A 20,310-nucleotide genomic window follows, 5' to 3' on the forward strand; every position below is an offset into this window, starting at 1 on the left:
GAGAGGGTGAACATCAACAAGCGTACACTAGGCTGAGTCAGGTTTGATGAAGTCTGTCTGAGTCTCCTCCCAACAGATAGCATTTGGATACTTCCTGGATGCCATGGTATTAATTGGAAATGTTTGAAAACATTCCTACAAGAACTTTTTTCACAAGCACTTATCAGTTTTTTTTTCCCCCGTTCTGGTTGAGTGAAGTGCCATTATAACTGCTTTGACAGTGATGGCTTGATTGGAAACAAATAAAAACAGTGGTGTCTAAAAATAATGTGTGCCATGTGCAGTCACTGGCAACTAGATATCAGTTAGATTTTGGGAAGAAAAAAAAAAAGGTTAAAAAAAAAAGCAAGCATTTTTTAAAGGGCTAAATCATTCCTTAGCTTTGGGCAGGACCATGGTACCATGTAGTATTGAACACTGAAGTGCTCAAAGTTGTCACGATGAGGCTGAGTAGGACCCAGATGCAGGAGAGACAAGGGGGCAGGAGTTCCAAAAAACATGATTTATTTTAACTTAAAGCGCTGCAGAGCAGGAATGCAAAAACGCGAGAGTTTAAGAATTAAACAAGAGTTTAAACAAAAAAATATGAAAAAAAAACTTGATGTGATGTGGGGTTAACAAACAGTACGCCCCAGCAGGAAGCAAGGGAAAGAAAAGACAAGGTAGACAAAGAAGGCTTGATGAGACATGGGTGCACACGATCAAGGCAGATGGGAACAAGGGAAGTCAGACATAACTTAAAACACAAGGACACAGGGTTTCAAAATAAAACAGGAACCTAAATACCAAAATTGTGAAGAAAAAAAAAACAAAACCGTCACATAAACTCAAAACCGTGACAAAAGTGTCTGGTGTGGGCTTGTGAATCATGTATATCAGTAGGAATATGTTAATGCTGCAGCTCTCAACCCCACACAATTCGTATAATCACATGGAACGACTTTCAGAAAACCAATCGATTTGACTCAAGTGTTTTCTTACTAATTGAATTTTGAAATCCCAAGCCCAAGATTAGAGTTGACACAGGTGGATTACTAAGGAGGAAAAAGACAAATGCTGGCATGATTACCTACCACCGGGACCTTTAATGCTCTGCTGATTCCCACACTGGAGCTTGTGTGTGAAGCAAACTTCACCACCTCAAACTGCTTCCAACTTCAAACTGCTTTGATGGTGAAGAAACATGTTCAGTATGTCACATCCACTCCAGCTCCATACCTGCCTCACTCACCTGCCAGGTCCGCCTCCTCATTCAGTATGGTTTCTCCCGCCTTCCACACCTGCTCCGCATCTGCAATCAGCCCTGGGCTGCTACTTAAGCACTCCACTCCCAGCCACTCACTGCCAGATTGTTAGCAATTACCGTATTTTCCGCATTATAAGCACCTCCAATGAATGACGTATTTTAAAACTGTTTCCATATATAAGGCGCACCGCATTATAAGGCGCTACAGTAGAGGCTGGGGTTACGTTCTGAAATCCATTAGACCAAGGGTCGGCAACCCGCGGCTCCGGAGCCGCATGCGGCTCTGTTCGGTGATACGGACTGTTGGGGCGGGTGTTAATCGAAACAAACCAATCATCTTGCCCTCCTCACATGCTACTGGCCTGAGTGGCCTCTGATGGGCCTGGCCTGACTCACTAACTTAGAAAAAAAAGTCAGATAGCCCACGCTGCGGCGAACCAGCAGCCGTTGAAAAAAAAAAAGAGAGCGAGACGCAGGCGGCAGGCCAGTAGGCCAATCCTAGACCGGCGCATCGGGAATACTCCCGGTTCTCCCTATGGCCAGTCGGGGCCTGGCGGCTGGTTACCGTGGATGCGAGACCTGTTGTGGCTCAATATTGATCCATATATATAGCGCACCGGATTATAAGGCGCATGGTCAGCTTTTGAAAAAATTGAAGGTGCGCCTTATAGTGCGGAAAATACGGTAGGCCTGTAGCCACTAGACTACCACCCCTGCCTGTCTCTGTCCTGGTAATCACCTCCGTTCAGTTCTGCTTGAGCGTCTCTGGTTTCTGTTTGCCTCCCTGGGCTGCCTGGCCATTCCTCTTACTGACCAGCGTTTCAGTTCCCTTGTTCTGTCTTCCAGATCTACTCAGCGTTCACACCAGCTCTTTCTGGTATTCCCTCTCCTGCCACTCTGAGCGTTACCTCCATTCTGAGGACTGAACTCTGCTCTATTGCCTGCTGTGTTGACTTTAATAAAATACTTTTACTAAACATTCCGTGCCGTTGTGCTGCATCTGGGTCCACCACACGCCCTTGTCACAGTAGGTCCATCTACGTGGGCCTGTAACAGTTCAATAACGCTCTTATAATGACTGAAACACAAGTACAGCTCGGCAGACCACCGGTCCGCTTAAGAGACTGTCAGCAAGTTAAACAGAAACAAAACAAGTACACCCAGTGCTTGTCCCCCCTCTCACTCTATCTCTCCCCCCCTCTCACTCTACCCCCCCCCCCCCCCCCCCTCACTCTCTATCTCTCAGGGAGATGGAGAATACAGTGTTACTGGCAGCCGGGCTGTCCTCTTTCCCTGGTTGTTTGAGGGCGTCGTGTCATCTGGATGTGCACGGACGTGCCTCTGTTACACGTTCACATGTCACTCTGTTGTTGTACAGATGGATGAAGAATGTTGTCGGTAACCAGAGGGCTTTCTCAAACACAACTGGAGGGATGGCCCCTCGGCTGATGACGGCTAGTCACTTGATCTGAGTATCAAGGCCACAGATTAAAGGGAACCTATTATGGCATCAAATACCTATTTTAAACAGGCCTTGAATGTCTTAAAAACAAGCTTTTGATTGTTTTTGCTAAATAAATGAGAAATTCAGCCTCTGAGCCATGTCTTTATCTTCCCAATCTCTAACCTCTTTATTTATGCGGGATTCTGAGTGGGCGGGGCTATGATAATGAGGCTCTGTGCTGATTGGCTGAATGAATGGCGCGATACACTGCTACGAAAAAATAGCGGAAGCTCCGGCCGGTGGAGATAGTTGTGGTTTCACGCATCGGAGGCCAACCGATGTAAATCGCATTTTCGTTCCGTAACGACGGGAGCAGAATCTTATTGGCTCGTAGATCCACATCACACTGGACGGCTCATCCGGGCGGCTGTACAGACACTGCAGAATTTGGTTGCTTTCCTCCTTGTCTGAGTTGGCAGGCTGAGGGGAGACCACTTTATATATGTTAAAGACAGAGAAAACCTGTTTTTCATAATAGTCCCCTTTAAATACACTTTATTAATGGCTTACCCTCCTGTTTCTGGACTGCATGAATTTTTATAAATGTAAGAAATAAGCCATATTTTGATGTGTAACATTGTTAAGAAAGAACATACTCATTTTTTTTTAACCTGTGTTGTGACAACAACGTCTTTGTGGTAAATCACTCCATGCATCTCAGCCTAAAGCCACTGCAGCTATGGGTGATCCCCCATTCCACCTGCCATACACGTGCCCACTGCACGTGTATGGCAGGTGTTGCTGCAAAGTGTGTACATGTTGCAGCTCTGCTTTATAAAATAGACGCAGCAGTAAAATGGGGGGGGGGACTGACACTGATGTTTCAGCCTACTGGTCGGTGCCCTCTGAAGTGAACAAGGTGAGAGGAGCACCGGGTGACCCCATCGACCACACCACAGGTTCAGGAAGAAGGCACTAGACCAGTCAATAAGTGGACTGCACCCAATTACATCCAGGGAACGGACCTGTGTCAGTACAAATGCACACACTTGGTGACTTAGACCCCAGATATACTTGCAGTTCAGAACGCGTACGCATCATGGCTGCCACACGCATCCTGCGTTCATTTGACGATACCATCTGGTCCCGGTCAGATACCAGCTGGTCCCGGTCAGATACCATCTGGTCCCGGTCAGATACCAGCTGGTCCCGGTCAGATACCAGCTGGTCCCGGTCAGATACCAGCTGGTCCCGGTCTGATACCAGCTGGTCCCGGTCTGATACCAGCTGGTCCCGGTCTAATACCAGCTGGTCCCGGTCTGATACCAGCTGGTGCCGGTCTGATACCAGTTGGTCAGATACCAGCTGGTGCCGGTCTGATACCAGTTGGTCTGATACCAGCTCTTCCCGGTCTGATACCAGCTGGTCCCGGTCAGATACCAGCTGGTAGGGGCACGGTGGCGCAGCTGGTAGTGCAGCCGTCTCACAGCAAGAGGGTCCTGGGTTCGATTCCCGCCGGGGACGCTGTGGGCGCTGAAGTGCGTGTTAGTTCCCCCATGACTTCAGCACCCACACCCTGGGTGGGGTTGGTGAAAGGATCTTTCTGTGTGGAGTTTGCATGTTCTCCCCGTGTTCCCCTAGGTAGCTAATGTTCTCTACCCTCACAAAAACATGCAACAGTCCTGGGCTCTACTGCCCCCTCTGGCCAACCGGGGAACAGATGGGGTGGGGAGGATCTGGCCGAAATAACGTGATCCTTCCACGCACTACGTCCGGCCGGAGAAGCCCCACCCTGTCTGGTGAAAAGAAGCTGCCTGCTCACTCCTCAGGTTAAGGAGGAGACCTGAGCTCAGTGCAGGAACTCCCGGGGTTGGTAGAGGGATGGCAAGCCCAGGACTGTTACTTAGGTAGGAGCACTGGGTGATAAAATGGGGGGGAAAAAAGCGGGATAAAAATATATAAAAAAAAAAAAAGATACCAGCTGGTTCCGGTCTGATACCAGCTGGTCTGATACCAGCTCGTCCCGGTCTGATACCAGCTGGTCTGATACCAGCTCGTCCCGGTCTGATACCAGCTGGTCTGATACCAGCTGGTCCCGGTTTGATACCAGCTGGCCACAAGTGACAACGCGGAGGTCACTGGCGCCGTTTCCTTTGCCGAGATCTCAACCAAAGCAATGTTATAATCTCCTCTTCATCCAATGGTGTTCAAGGTGTTCAAGGTGTTCAAGGTGTTTATTTGTCACACAGAATGTACAAGTACATGCATTGTGAAAAGCTTATGCTGGGTCGTGCTCCACAATACATAGTTAAAACAGTAATGATAAAATGCTAGTCTAAGAGAAAAAACGTTTAAAAGAACTAAAAACGTTTAAAAGAACTAAAATCATTTAAAAGAACTAAAATCAGCGTACAAGGCCGTCAAATCATAGTGTTCATTGTTCATTTGTGTTTGTTCAGCAGTCTGACCGACTGTGGAATAAAACTGTTCTTCAGTCTGCTGGTATTGGCCTTGATTGACTGATATCGTTTCCCTGAGGGCAGCAACTTAAAAAATGTATTTTGGGGGTGTGTGGGGTCCTTTATAATCCTCAGGGATTTGCTGAGGCAGCGCTGTATGTACAGTTCCTCCAGTGTAGGCAACTGACAGCCAGTGATGCGCTTGGCTGAGCGCACCACCCTCCTGAGAGCTCTATGGTCTCTGTCGGTGCAGCTCCCGTACCAGCTGGTGAAGCTGCTGGTCAGCAGGCTCTCCACCGTCCCCCGATAAAAGTTCAGGATGGTCTTATTGGTCAGGCCGAACTGTTTGAGACGCCTGAGTCCATACAGGCGCTGTTGCGCTTTCGCGACCACCACGGTTGTGTGTGTCTCCCATTTTAATTGTTCGTGGATGTGTACTCCCAGGTATTTAAAGGTTTCCATCCTCTCCACCACAGCACCATTAATGGTGACAGGAGGTTGTGGGTCCCTCCCCCGCCTGTAATCCACAATGACCTCCTTGGTCTTGGAGACGTTCATTTGGAGGTGGTTCTCCTCACACCACCGCTCCAGGCTGGTGACTTCCTCCCTGTAAGCTGCCTCGTCATCACCGGTGATCCGCCCCACCACCACCGTGTCATCTGCAAATTTCACGATGGTGTTGGAGGGGTGTGAGGCCATGCAGTCGTGGGTGTAGAGGGAGTACAGGAGTGGGCTGAGAACGCAGCCCTGTGGTGCTCCTGTGCCAATAGTCAGTGGGGAGGAGGTGCAGTCGCCCACTCTCACCACCTGGGGGCGGCCCGTCAGAAAGTCCAGGATCCAGTCACACAGAGCTGTGTGCAGACCCAGGTCCTGGAGCTTGCTGACGAGCCTAGATGGAACGATTGTGTTGAACGCCGATCTGTAATCCACAAAGCAGTTACAGCAGTCTTACATAGGCGTTACATAGGCGTTCTTCCCTTCCAGGTGGGAGAGGGTAGTGTGGAGGACGTGAGAAATAGCGTCCTCCGTACTCCTGTTGGCACGGTAGGCGAACTGCAAGGGGTCCAGGGTGGGGGGAAGCATGGGGGTTATTTGTGACTTGACCAGTTGCTCAAAGCACTTACTGGCTATGGGTGTGAGGGCTATGGGGCGCCAGTCATTGAGACTAGTTACTTTCTGCTGTTTGGAGATGGGAATGATGGTGCTGTACTTGAGGCAGGTGGGAACAGTTCTGAGGGAGAGAGACAGGTTGAATATTCCCGTGAATACCCCCGCCAGCTGGTGGGCACAGGCTTTTAGGACACGTCCCGGGATGCCGTCTGGACATGCTGCCTTACGTGGATTAATCCTGCTGAAGGAGCGGCGGACGTCGGCCTCGCTGATGGTTACGGGACAGTCCAAGGGGGGTTGAGGGGGGGTCTGTTCTCCCGCAGAGGTGACGGTGTGGGTGGGGGAAGTTGTGCTGACAGAGGGCTCAAACCTGGCATAAAATGAGTTAAGTTCATCTGGGAGGGTAGATGTTATTTGTGGGGTTTGGTTTGTTTTCCCCTTGTAGTCACTTATAGCCTGGAGTCCACACCATAGGTGCCTCGGGTTGTTGGTAACGAGCTTGGACTCCAGTTTTTGACTGTATTCCCTCTTGGCCAGTTTGATGGTTGCCCTGAGTGAATAATTTGCCTTTTTATACTCCTCCTGAGAACCAGACCGGTGAGCTATGAGCCGAGTATGGAGAGCTGTCCGTACTTCAGCATTCAGCCATGGTTTCTGGTTGGGCATGATTTTTATTTTCCTCGGGGGTACTACATCCTCTGTGCACTTTCTGATGTAGCTGGTGACAGTGTCAGTGTAGTCGTTCAGATTCCCTGCAGCCTTGAACGCATCCCAGTCCGTGTGATCAAAACAATCCTGAAGGATGCCTTCTGATTGGTCTGACCAGCGATGTACCGTCCTATAGACAGGGGCTTCCCGTTTCAGTCTCTGCCTATAGGCGGGGAGGAGCAGAATGGAGCAGTGGTCGGATTTGCCAAAAGCCGGTCGGGGGAGGGCTCTGTAACCATTGCGGAAGGGAGAGTAGCAGTGATCCAGCGTGTTTGCACCTCGGGTTGCAAAGTGGATATGCTGCTGGAGTTTGGGCATAATCTTTTTTAGATTAGCCTTATTAAAATCTCCAGCCACGACCATCGCTGTATCTGGCTGATGTATCTCCTGCCTGCTGATCGCGCCGTGCAGTTCCTCAAGCGCTGTGTTTGTGTTGGCGTCTGGCGGGATGTAAACAGCGGCGACGGTGACCGAAGTAAATTCCCTTGGGAGCCAAACAGGGCGACACTGCAGCATGATGTACTCCAGATCGCGTGTGCAGACTTTTCCTATGGTCACGATGTTCCTCTGGTCACACCAGGCCCGGTTGACCAAAAGACAGACACCTCCTCCCATCTTCTTCCCGGAGAGAACCGTGTCTCGATCCGCTCGGTGGACGGAGAAGCCCAGGACATCGATGGCATGCTCCGGTACTGCAGCTGACAGCCAGGTCTCCGTAAGACAAATGATGTTACAGTTTTTTATGTCAGGCTGGAAATATATCCGCGCGCGTAGTTCATGCAGTTTATTTTCTAAAGACTGCACGTTAGCCAGCAGCATACTAGGAAGAGGAGCACGGTGTGCACGCCGCCTCAATCGAACCAGGACGCCAGCTCTCCTGCCTCTTTTCCTCCGCTGAAGTTCGGGGAATAGGGCGATGCGATCCGAGTGTGTCCCGCGATGAGTGTGGCTCTTCCTTCTGATGTTTAATAGCATGTTTCTGCTGTAGGTGATTATCGTCATTGCAGCTGTCAAAAGTCCCCTAAACTGTGTTAAACTGATGTTAGTAGACATCAGTTTCCTAAGGTCCTATGACCAACTAGATATTTTTAAATATCAGTTGTCACTACAAACAATTGCGGAGCTCCCAACACGTCGCCCTCTTCACGGCGCCATCCATTTTTCTTATCCATTGTTCTAATCTGCTACTGCTAATACCGCTGCTACTACTAAATATTTAATCACTTTTCCAACTGTTGCTCTGCTTACTGCCCCCTATCAATCACCGCCAGTACAACACGCTCTCCTCGCGTACTACGCAAGCGACTTTGCAGTTGGTGGTGCACGCGAACGGACGCGAACCCAAGCACCAACAGCAAGTATTTCTGGGCTCTTAGGTGCACTCAGACATTATGCATGCTCACAGGTCCGGACTCTGTTCTGTGTTGGAGGGAGTTAGCCACCTTTATGCTGACTCTGTTCGACTCATTATTCTTCCAAAGTCACTACTGCACCTTCATAACTCAGAAATGGATAGCTGTGAATTGTCAGTCCTACTAAAACACTGTGAGGGCCGGAGACACTGTAGCCATTACACGGACAGAACGACCACCTTGGAAAGACAAATCAGAGAACAACACTTCTGTGAACTTTGGTACAAGATACAAGCGAGAAGGATAACTGCCACCAACATTCATGCTGCTGTGTCTACCTCTCTCTCCAGCCCAGCTCTGTCTAATGTGAATAATGTGTATCCCCAAAAATACATTTTAAGGACAGACAAAGAAAAAGATGAAGTGCAGCTCTCGCCTATACAGTAGGGTATAGTAAAGCAGGACACAGCAAGGGAAGCTTATTACATACAGTCTGAGCTGCAATACAGGTATCTGACAGTGGGGAAATGTGGTTTCATTATCAATCCTTCTTTCTCAGAACTTGGAGCAACCTCCGATGGACTTGTCCACCGTTTATGTTGTGGTAAAGGAGGCATAGAAATAAAATGCCCTAACAAGCATCGTGACCAAAACATCCTGGTTTTGCCTTCAGTACAACAATGAAAATGCTGCAGCTGAAGCCAACACATATATACTACAAGCAGGCACAAACACAGATCTTTGTTACCAGAACACTGTTCTGTGACTTTGTTGTGTGGACTAGGAAAACCTGTGTTACAGTATGGTTCATGCAGCCAAAAGAAGAGGGCAGGAAAAACCACCGCCACATCGTGGTGCACCTGTAGATATCTATTCAATTCAATTCAATTTTATTTATATAGCGTCTAATACAACAGAGTTGTCTCTAGACGCTTTACAGAGACCCATACCCAGAACATGACCCCCGAGCAGTTATTACATAAACAATGGCAGGTAAAAACTCCCCTGGTGGGAGAAAAACCTTAAGCCAAACAGTGGCAAGGAAAAACTCCCCTTTAGGAGGGAAGAAACCTTGAGCAGGACCAGGCTCATCAGGGGGGACCCTCCTGCCGAGGGCCAGACTGGTGGGTCAGGGACGGCAACAGCACAGCAGGCAGGTGGAAGCAGCAACGGGATGACCGGGGGTGGGGACCGCAGGCCAGCACGCAGCTCCCGAAGCTCCGGCCCAATCAGCAAGTCCCAGGTTGGGGTGCAGGGTCAGGAAAAGACTTGTGCTCCGTAATGCAAGACTACAGCCACCCACGACCACCTGCAGGACAAAAGAGAGAAAAGGGAGGAGAAGGGGGGGCCAGCAACGGGATGACCAGGGGTGGGGACCGCAGGCCAGCACGCAGCTCCCGAAGCTCCGGCCCATATCTGCCCAGCTGGATGACATGATTTGTTGTGACAATGAAAATTGTGCTATACAGTAGTTTCACCAGGGTACATTCAGTGCCTCCAGTATTCTTTTGCATTCATCTCCTAATTGGTACTTTTTGACAATTAAGTGTCAGAGTTTCTTTGGCAACTCTTAGCACCTCATGGCTCTCAGTAAAGTGGAAGCCAAAACATTCAAGTGAATACTACAAGTGGTTTTGATTAGAATTACTTTAACTGATGGCAGGTGCATGTCATTTACCTACAGGCCTTATTTTAAATGTTCATTGTTTTTACTGTTTTTGTCCTGTGTCAAATTAAGGACAGTAGAGATTGTGTGTGAGATGCCTTTTACTGCAAAACAAATGCACCTACGGGTATTAATAAAGTTAACTTGAACTTGAACTTGTGTCACACTTAGCGACTGTGATCACTGTACACGATCTGTTCCCTACTGATATTGATGTGGATCGTCCAGGCCGGGCTGAACACCGAGTTTTGGACTAGTATTTGACTGCGTCAGGTACACAACAATATTTTATTAGTTTTAAAGTTTCAAAATATAACCATCACTACGTTATGCAAAAAGCAAACAAGAGTTCAAGATTGAGTCCAGAGAATCTGTATTCCATATCACAGCTGTTCTGCAGAAATTACAGTGTCGGACAACATCTTTTATACGCCTTTGTAGGTGTTTCTCAGCCAGGGGCAGGCCCAACTATGCCCCTTTTTCTTACTTAAGCAGTTTCGATACAGTTATACTGGTCTCTGAAACCCCCAATCTCTTCCTAGTTTGGGCCACACTGGAGTCAAAATCTTAAAAAATCTTTAAAAAAGTCAAAATCTTAAAAAAAAACCTGCCATTCAGTTCATCCTTACAAGTTTCAAATAGTTTAATTTTCATTCAGTTTTAGTGAATTTGTTACTGTATACATGCCAGTAGAGCTATGCTGTTCCTGACTGGTGTTAGCAAATATTTGCTGTTCCCAGCCCTACCAATATTCTGCAGCTGTTCTCACCCACTTGCCTTATCAAGTTTTTGTACCATGACCTTTACTCTACTTCTACCTGAATGTATGTATACACATATGCCTTTTTTAGGAGGAAAATTATACTACAATATGTGTGCACTAAAATATACAAACACAGTGGTTGCCAACACAACATAGATTGTTTTCTTGAATATTATTAGGGCTCGAGCACTGACAGTGCGAAGGCCCTATTGTATCTGTAGGAATTTATTTTTTTTCTCATTTCCGACCAAATGAGGGTCTTTTTTCCCCCTAAACGTGCCCCAAAAGTCACCAAATTTTGCACGCAAGCCAGGCCTGGCGAAAAATTTTATATTTAATCGTTTGCATTAATGGGCGTGGCCTAATGGCTCAACAGCGCCCCCTAGAAAACTTCTTGCCTCAAGCCCCACAATACGGTTTGACGTACATGCACGAAAATCGGTACACACCTGTATCATGTCGCAACTTAAAGGGGACCTATTATGAAAAACAAGTTTTTTCTTGTTTTAACATATATAAAGTGGTCTCCCCTCACCCTGCCAACACAGGGAAGATAAAATCCCATGAAAATCTGCAAGGTCTGTTCCCCCCGCTCGCTGAATCTTCCAGTGTCACGTGACTTTTTTACGAGCCATTCTGAATCTGCGCCTATGGTGACGTCACCATAGGCACAGAGGTTCGGCCTCCGCTGCTGAAACCACGCCCACAACCAGCTCCCTGGAGGGGAGCTGGCCGGCTGGAGCTCCGCCATTGTTCAGAAGCGCTGGCTGTTTCCACAGCGAGGGACAGTAGAAATTAGGTTTTGCATCGACATTTACCCTCATAAAAGGATCAGTGCCAGCAGTACGGACCCAGCAACTGCACACGAGTCAGCGGTAAGTGACGTTATTTTTTTATGTTATTTATATTTGTCTATGAGTATGATCTTTGCATGGGTTAAGTATTTAGCTCAGCTCCAGAGTACCGGAGCTGCTGCCGGAGCTGCTCACGGACCGGGTACCGTAATACATTTATTTCTGTTTATGGTTTTCAGATCTTCCAATCACCTGAAGCTGTTCAACGACACCTCCAGAAGACGCACGGTCCTTCCTTAAGCCAGCAATAGTGCATACATGTTATTTATATACAACTTATGTTTTATTTTTTTAACAATAAAGTTGCCATTTGTGAAAATTCAGTGTTGTGATTTCTTTACAGTTAACATGATTCATTTGTCTTGAGGAATTTGAGTAAAGAACTATGGTGTAACTGTTTAGAATTAAATTAAATCTTCCTATGTGAAGACGATGTGACTAAAGGCTGATTTATGGTTCCGCGTTACACCAACGCAGAGCCTACGGCGTAGGTTACGCGTCGATTTAACGCAAAACCGTGGACACACTTTGCTACGCAGCCACTGCTCTTCTCCCCGGAGCGACGCTTTGTTCCCTCCCCTGCTACACGTCATTCAAGCAGCCAATCAGCGCAGAGCCTCATTATCATAGCGCCCCCTCACCTCAGAATGAAGCACAGAAAAAGGCTTTAGAAGCGGTAAAACTACAGACATGGCCCACAGGCTGAATTTCTGATTTATGTAGAAAAAACAAGCTTTAGATTGTTTTTAAGACATTCAAGGCCTTTTTAAAATATACATTAAATGCCATAATATGTCCCCTTTAAAGAAAAGTCTCTTGGCGCCATGCCCGAAACCGAACAGGAAGTCGGCCATTTTGAATTAATCGTGTAATTTTGCCACAATTGATGCCATTTCTTCGCCGTTTCTTCGCCCGAACCGTAACGTGCACCCAGGTGTGTTATACATCAAAATGTGCGTCTCGATCCTGTGACCACGCGCATTACTTTTTCAGTCAAAAGCGTTACCGTGGCGATGCTAGACGCCGAAAAGCGCACCCCCCCCCCTTCATCTGATTGGTCCATATTTGATAGTTCCTACTTTCTGCCATAACTTTTGAATGGTTTGACATAAAGACTTGTGGGTGGTGTCATCGGACTCGGTTTTGAGTCCTTGAACATAATTGGTGCAAATTATCCCCGCCCCTTTTTCTGATTGGTTGATATTTGATAGTCCCTATTTTCTGCCGTAACTTATGAATGGTTTGATATAAAGACTCGTGGGTGGTGTCATCGAACTCGGTTTTGAGTACTTGACCTTCATAGGCATAAATTAGCCCTGCCCCTTCTTCTGATTGGTCGAGGGTCCCCCCTAATGATCCTGGTCCTGGTCCAGGTTTCTTCCCCCCTTATGATCCTGGTCCTGCTCAAGGTTTATTCCCTCCTAAAGGGGAGTTTTTTGCCACGGTTTGGCTTCATGTTTTTCTCCAACTAGGGAGTTTTTACCTGTCATTGTTTATGTAATAATTGCTCGGGGGTTTATGTAGCGCCTAGAGACAGCTTGTGCTTTAAAAGACACTATACTGTATATAATTTAAATAGAATTGAATTAAATTGAATTCAAGGAAAAAGCTTAAAAGCATGGCATGTTTATAACTGTGTGTATAGGTCGGTGTACTCTTTTCACTTCAGTTCTTTCAACCAGAGACCTTGATAGCGATGGAATGCTATCAGCCCTCGATAGGTTCTGAATCAGTTCCAAAAGGTGATACGAGGGCGAAGGGGAGGGGTAGTGGGAGAAAACATCCAAGTGGGGAGATAGTGGCTGGACCGGCCTGCCAAGTCAACATTGAAAAATCAACAATTGTATTTGGGTCAGGCCTACTACAGTAATTTTCTGTCTGCCTTAAAGTCTCTGTGGTTCATCTCAAACAGCCAAATTTGTGGTCAATTTTCACCAAGTTGAGCTTCCAGCTTCTGGCTGCAGTTTTGGAACGGCAATGAGTTAAAAAACTGCAGTTAGACTGCGATTCTGTTGAAGAAGAGCATCCAGTTTGTGATTTTGCTCACACAGCGTTTAAGTCTGTTATCAGAAATCCAACTATGTAGGCATCTTTAACATCCTGGACTGGCAGTATGGACGGACACACGATCCTCCGTCGTGTATCCAGCAGCAAGTGTCCTGTAGGGGCAAGAGGGCTCCCCTCTGCCCTGGCTTCTTGTTGAATGAATGAATGAATAAATGAATCTTTATTTCGGCTTGTACACACTTTTTTACAAAACCAGATGAAAAGGTAAAATAAACATTTCTTTTGCCGAAAAGGTGTAGGCTGAAGCCTTGAATATGAGACATTAATCATTACTCCGTGGAAACAAACAATGCATAAAGAAGACAATAAAATAAGTAAGACAAAATATAAAATGGACGTTTCACATTCTAGAATGTTTTTGATAATATACTTTATAATTATAGTGTTTTATATTTATTTACAGTATTTTCTTTAAACATTTCCTTAAACTTGAAGATAGAACTGCACATTTTTAGGTCGTTGTCACAACTATTCCATATTTCTCTAACCTTAATTGATGTCCATCTCTTTTTAATATTAGTTCTTGCTGTCGTCGTCTCAAACATGAGTTTCCCACTCAGGTCATAGCGGTTTCTTTTATTTGGAACAAATCCTGAATGTAGTTTGGAAGCAGTTTCTGCTGGGCTTTAAAGGCAAATAGAACAGTTTTCTGCTCGGCTATTTCAACTGAGCAGAGTATTATATTTAATAAAGAGATTATTTGTTGGTTTATAATAGTCAGATCTATTAATTATCCTTAAAACTCTTTTCTGTAACAGGAAAATAGGGTTTGTATTTGTTTTATAGGTGCTACCCCAAACCTCCACACAATAAGTCATGTATGCAACTATGAGTGAGTTACACATCAAAAACTGTGCTCTTTGACAGAAGATATCATTTGTTTTGTTGAGAAAACTTGGTCAATTGCATTGAGAGAGCAGTTAACCAATTCCATGATTTTAGAAATGTTCAGAGGATATGAAAAGAGAGGCTCCCATAGAATGAGCAGACAGAGAGGAGCAGCAGAGGAGATGGGAGGGATAAGCGTCCACCTTCCGAGAGCAGGAAGGGGGAAATGTGAAGTGTCCTGGCCTGTCAGTGAGGGATGTTGATATTCCATTAGTCCCATCTATTTCTCCTTTAACCCTTGTACTGTCTTTGGGTCAAAATGACCCAATTCTTCTATCCTTCTTTCCTCCTGCCATGCTCTCTCCTCCCTTCTTCCTTTCCTCTTTTCCTCCTTTTTTACCCTCCTTTACTCCTTTTTCTTCCTACCTCCCTTTCGTCATTCGTTCCTTTATTACCTTCTTTGCTTTTCCTTCCTTCTTTCCTTATTTTATCAATTCCTTCCTTCTTCCCTCCCTTCTTTCTTTCCTCTTCTCCATTCCATCCTCCCTCCCTTCTTTCCCTTTCTCCCTTCCTTCCATCTTTTCTCCCTTCCTTTCTCCCTTTCCTACTTCCTTCCTTCTTTTCCCCTTCCTTCCTTCCTTCCTTCCTTCCTTCCTTCCTTCCTTCCTTCCTTCCTTCCTTCCTTCCTTCCTTCCTTCCTTCCTTCCTTCCTTCCTTCCTTCCTTCCTTCCTTCCTTCCTTCCTTCCTTCCTTCCTTCCTTCCTTCCTTCCATCTTTTCTCCCTTCCTTCATTCCTTCTTTTCTCCCTTCACCCTCCCTTGACCCAAAGACAGCACAAGGATTAAGTAGTTTCACTGCTTTTATTCTTCATCTTTTATCTTTGACTGATGCAAAGGTGATTCAGATTACCATGATGCTGAAAATAATGATCATTTTAAACTGTATTCAGATGTTTTTGTTGTTGTTTAGCTATTATTCCTCTTATCAACTGAGATAAAACATAATGATAGTGAATCTGATCACATTTGTGCAGGTGAAGCAGATTATGGAAGAAGCTGTAACAAAGAAGTTTGTCCATGAAGACAGCAGCCACATCATCGCTCTCTGCAGTAAGTACACAAGTACACAAGTACACACACACACACACACACACACACACACACACACACACACACACACACACACACACCTGTTGAGCTACTCAGCAGGTGACTTGGTTTTGTACATCAGTTCATGTCACTGATGCTTCTGCATCAGCGGAAAGTTGGTAATCCCAGTGTAACTAATGAGAACTAATTTCAAAGACAGACTGCACAAAACCCAGACTTCCTTTATGTGGACAGAAGCAGAGAATCTGCCCCTTCCTGAGCACATAGTTGAGCTGGCAGTGGTGCCAGTCAGGTTTTGCTCTGGTCATATCCCAGGAACGTCAAACAGATACTTATCTCATGCCCATGTTGGTGGCAACAGCTGCCAGAGGTTTTTATGTTGCATAATGTTGTCCGCCATACGTCTATTTGCTCAGTGTTTTGAACACAATGCATCAGAAATAGATGAAGGAATCTTTAGATTTGAACAAAAGATTGAAGAACAAGGTCACAGTTATGGGTCAATGACGTGACGACTATATTTTCTGAAAAACTGATTTTTTTTCAATTCAAAAAAGGTTTAAATGGATAAAACAAATACCATATGACCTACCTGTCCCTCATATGGACTCACTTGAATTTTACAAAAAATACTAGTTATTTGGGATTTTGTTGTTGTTTTAAGCTTCTAAATGTCATGTGGTGCGACCGTCCGACCAGGACTCTTTTGAAATTACTCTAAATGTATTTAAATCAATCTTCTTCTATCTGGCATGATTTCCCAAGTATCTTGTAGTGTGTAAGATTGCAACACATTTGTATTTATATTTCCATCATAATATACAAACAAAGTTTGACTGATGATCCATTTTATGAAATATCATGTGGAGCGACCATTAAAAAATAACAATTTTTGTATAATACTGAAAACTTAAAAAAAAGATGTCAAGATGTTAAGGAAATTAATTTATTTTAATATGAATCATGGTTGCACCTTTTTTTTAAGGTTAGTGCCAATTCATCTTGACAAAAAACTCTGAAATCACTTAATTTAAAATTTTTATATGAATTTATGTGTACACAACATTCTTAATGTTTGAACTACTGCAAAATATATTCTTTTTTTATCATTTTAAAATTGACCTGTTCAAAATCCTTATTCGTCATTGACCCTTATTCACACTAAATGTTTGATAGTTCTGTTTTTCATAGAATTTCATGTGAAAAGGGACATTTGAATACATCTATTAATGTGATTAATAATGTTAATAGAGGTTACATATAAGATCACAGCAGAAGTGTAAAATTAAATATACATATTTCTAGGTCAGAATAAATGATGTTGGTACAGAGGATATGTAAGGCCTGTATTTGTACTTCACTTTTAGAGGTGTAAGGATTTTAGTCAAGGGAAAAACAGCTCAGGTTGTGCAGGATGACAGTGTTGACTGAAGTGTAACCACAAAGGAACACAGAGTCGCAGTATTGACAGAGCTTTGGTTCTCTTTACTTTAACCTTTCCCCAGTGCACATCATAGTCACATCATCCACAAAAAAATAGTCTCTTCATCTTACAGCCCCCCTCAAGTATATAAAGACTACCGGCTAACCCATCCATTACAAATCAAAGGGCTGTGTCTCTTAAACCCATTCAATACAAAAATTATATCTAGTATAAAATACTTCCTTCCATACCATTCTGACCATTAATTCTTTCCATAAAAAAAACTCTATTACTCTAATACAGCAATATAACTAAAAATTTCTTGCCCATGATTTAGAGCCATATTGGACCAAAAACACAAAAAACAAATAAGTCTGGAGCTGCAAAAAATGAAAAGTCTTGTATAAGCCTTAGAATGAAGGCAACACATGTAAATGCTGCATGTTTCTATATTAGTTATAACTGGGGGAAGATTTTTTTTTTCATTATGCTCTTCGAGAAACAGTCAATGTTGAGAAAAAAGTCTAAATGTCAAGGAAATAGTCAAAATTTCTTGAAAAAAGTCGAAATGTCGAGAAAAACTCAAAATGTCGAGAAAAAAGTCGAAATGTTGAGAAAAAAGTCGAAATGTCAAACAACAAGTAAAAATTTCGAGAAAAAAGTTGAAATGTCGAGAAAAAAGTCGAAATGTCAAGATTAATGTTGAAGTACAATCTTGAAAAAAAAGGAAGGGAAAAAGGAAGAAAAAAGGAAAATGAGAAGAAAAAAGAAAAAAAGGAAAAAAAGAAGAAAAAAAGAAATAAAAAGAGAAAAAAGAGAAAAAAAGAAAACAAGAAGAAAAAAAGAAAAAAAAAGATGAAAAAAAGGTCAAACATTTTTGAAAAAGCTCCAGGAGCCACTAGGGCGGCCCTAAAGAGCAGCATGCGGCTCTTTAATATGGTCTATGGCCCTGCCATAGACCATATTAAAAAAAAAATAAAAAATGGACAGATGGCTTGTGATGTTGACAGGTTTTCATGCCACTTTATTGGGATGAAGTGACTCCCCCTAAACCCTGGGAACATGTGCACCATAGCTCAGTTACGGTTTTTGCTTGGCTTAGCTCATGCTGACTTATGATACTAACTAATATGTCTCCTTTATTTTAAATGAATCTGCCTATCCGTTGTCACTTAAAATATCGCTGCTATAACAGCAGCCAAAGCCAGTCCTACTGGAGCTGCACCAAGACCCAGGATGTTACTTGCACTGCAAAAACTCAAAATCTTAACAAGAATATTTGTCTTATTTCTAGTTAAAATGTCTAATTTTAAGTCAAAAAATCTCATTACACTTAAAACAAGACTCATCACTGGAAAAAGAAAAAAACAATTTTCACCTGTTTCAAGTAGATTTTCACTTAAAATAAGTAGAAAAATCTGCCAGTGGAACAAGATTTTTTTTGCTTGTAATGAGAAGATAAATCTTATCCCACTGGCTGATTTTTCTACTTATTTCAATTGAAAATGTACTTGAAAAAGGTGAAAATTGTCAAAAAGTTATTTTCCTGGTGATGACTCTTGTTTTAAATGTAATGAAATGTTTTGACTAAAAATGAGACATTTTAACTAGAAATAAGTCAAATATTCCTCGTAAGATTTTGAGTTTTTGCAGTGTTGTGACCCAACCGGCCTAGGGCCTTGCGTGACCATGTGCTTAGGCCGGTCTCCCACAGGTTTGGAGAGCATTGAATGTTCTATGTTAAGTGTTTATTCACAGTTCAGCAGTCAAGTTCAGTGACGCTGCCAAGTAGCGCCAGACTGGCAAGCTATATGTGGCTTTATTCCTGTTTGGTGTGCTGCATGTGTGTGGATGTCGGCCTTAAATATGAGGGAGTGAGGAGGCTGAGGCAGAAATCAAGTTAGCCCTTGTGGGCATTTATTACAATCACAGTGCACAGACAACAACCGGTTGAGCTCTTACAGGACTGTCTCAGAAAATTAGAATATTGTGATAAAGTCCTTTATTTTCTGTAATGAAAAATGTCATACATTCTGGATTCATTACAAATCAACTGAAATATTGCAAGCCTTTTATTATTTTAATATTGCTGATTATGGTTTACAGTTTAAGAAAACTCAAATATACTATCTCAAAAAATTTGAATATTCTGGGAATCTTAATCTTAAACTGTAAGCCATAATCAGCTATATTAAAATAATAAAAGGCTTGCAATATTTCTGTTGATTTGTAATGAATCCAGAATGTATGACATTTTTGTTTTTTTTATTGCATTACAGAAAATAAAGAACTTTATCACAATATATAATTTTCTGAGACAGTCCTGTATATACCCTCCCCACATTGATTGGACAAGACCACATAACAGTGTAGGGATTTAGTTTACACACACACACACGCACGCACGCACGCACGCACGCACGCACGCACGCACGCACGCACGCACGCACGCACGCACGCACACACACACACACACACACACATAATACACATCACTTGGCCAAGAGTATTTACATAATATATTACACCATCTTCCTTACTTTAATTATAATATATATTGGCCAACATCCGATCTCTGTGTGGCTTCATTAACACAAATCCAGCCAAATACCCTTCTCTTGCTTCCTATACTTGGTTTGATCCAGGAAGTATAAATAACTGATATAACTGAAATAACTAATGATAAGTAACTGCTTTAATCCACTCACACCTTGTAAACATGTTAGCAGTGACAGCCGGCCTGCCTGTTTGTGGTTCTGTCCCCCCTGCTGATTTATGTACCAGGGTTTGTGCAGGACTGACTTCCATCGCTGCCAAGAACTGCATGCCAAGGAATCCTCCTAAGTGACAAAATCAAACATTAATACACATAGCAGGACATTTAACCATGTGACATGGAGGGATGGGAAACCTCCATCACAATGTGTGTGCTGAGAGAAATGCACTGCTACGAAACCAATAAAAAAGACACTTTGAGACATGGATCTGAATTTTTGGAGGCATTCCTGTGGTTTGATGGGTCTAAGATTGATTATTGTTATTTTCAGAGGAAAAAAGAGTGAAAAGCAGGTGCATAACACCATTGCAACATTGAAGCATGCTGCTTTTGCTACAAGATGTACTAGCACACTTTAGATGACATAACGAAGAAAGAAATGATGTGCATATATGGAAGCATTTGTTATAAAGTGAGCATGAGATGGTAGAAATAAAAGCAGCGGAGTGGCCATCCAACCCCTGACCTCAGCCCTATACAGAGTTTTGTGGGCATCAAAATTCCA

The 20,310-nt window shown here is 43.9% G+C and overlaps 1 protein-coding gene across 2 annotated transcripts in view; it reads left to right on the forward strand.

Annotated features, from left to right (window-relative positions):
• Window positions 1–20,310, forward strand: part of sgsm2 (small G protein signaling modulator 2) — a 243,824-nt gene that overhangs the window by 65,961 nt on the left and 157,553 nt on the right. For both annotated transcript variants that reach the window (XM_061718653.1, XM_061718654.1), the window contains exon 2: window positions 15,531–15,606. In XM_061718653.1, the coding sequence (XP_061574637.1) occupies window positions 15,531–15,606 (76 nt within the window). The remainder of the gene's footprint in view (window positions 1–15,530; window positions 15,607–20,310) is intronic.

The sequence above is a fragment of the Cololabis saira genome, chromosome 4, assembly GCF_033807715.1.
Source record: "Cololabis saira isolate AMF1-May2022 chromosome 4, fColSai1.1, whole genome shotgun sequence".
Taxonomy (NCBI): domain Eukaryota; kingdom Metazoa; phylum Chordata; class Actinopteri; order Beloniformes; family Belonidae; genus Cololabis; species Cololabis saira.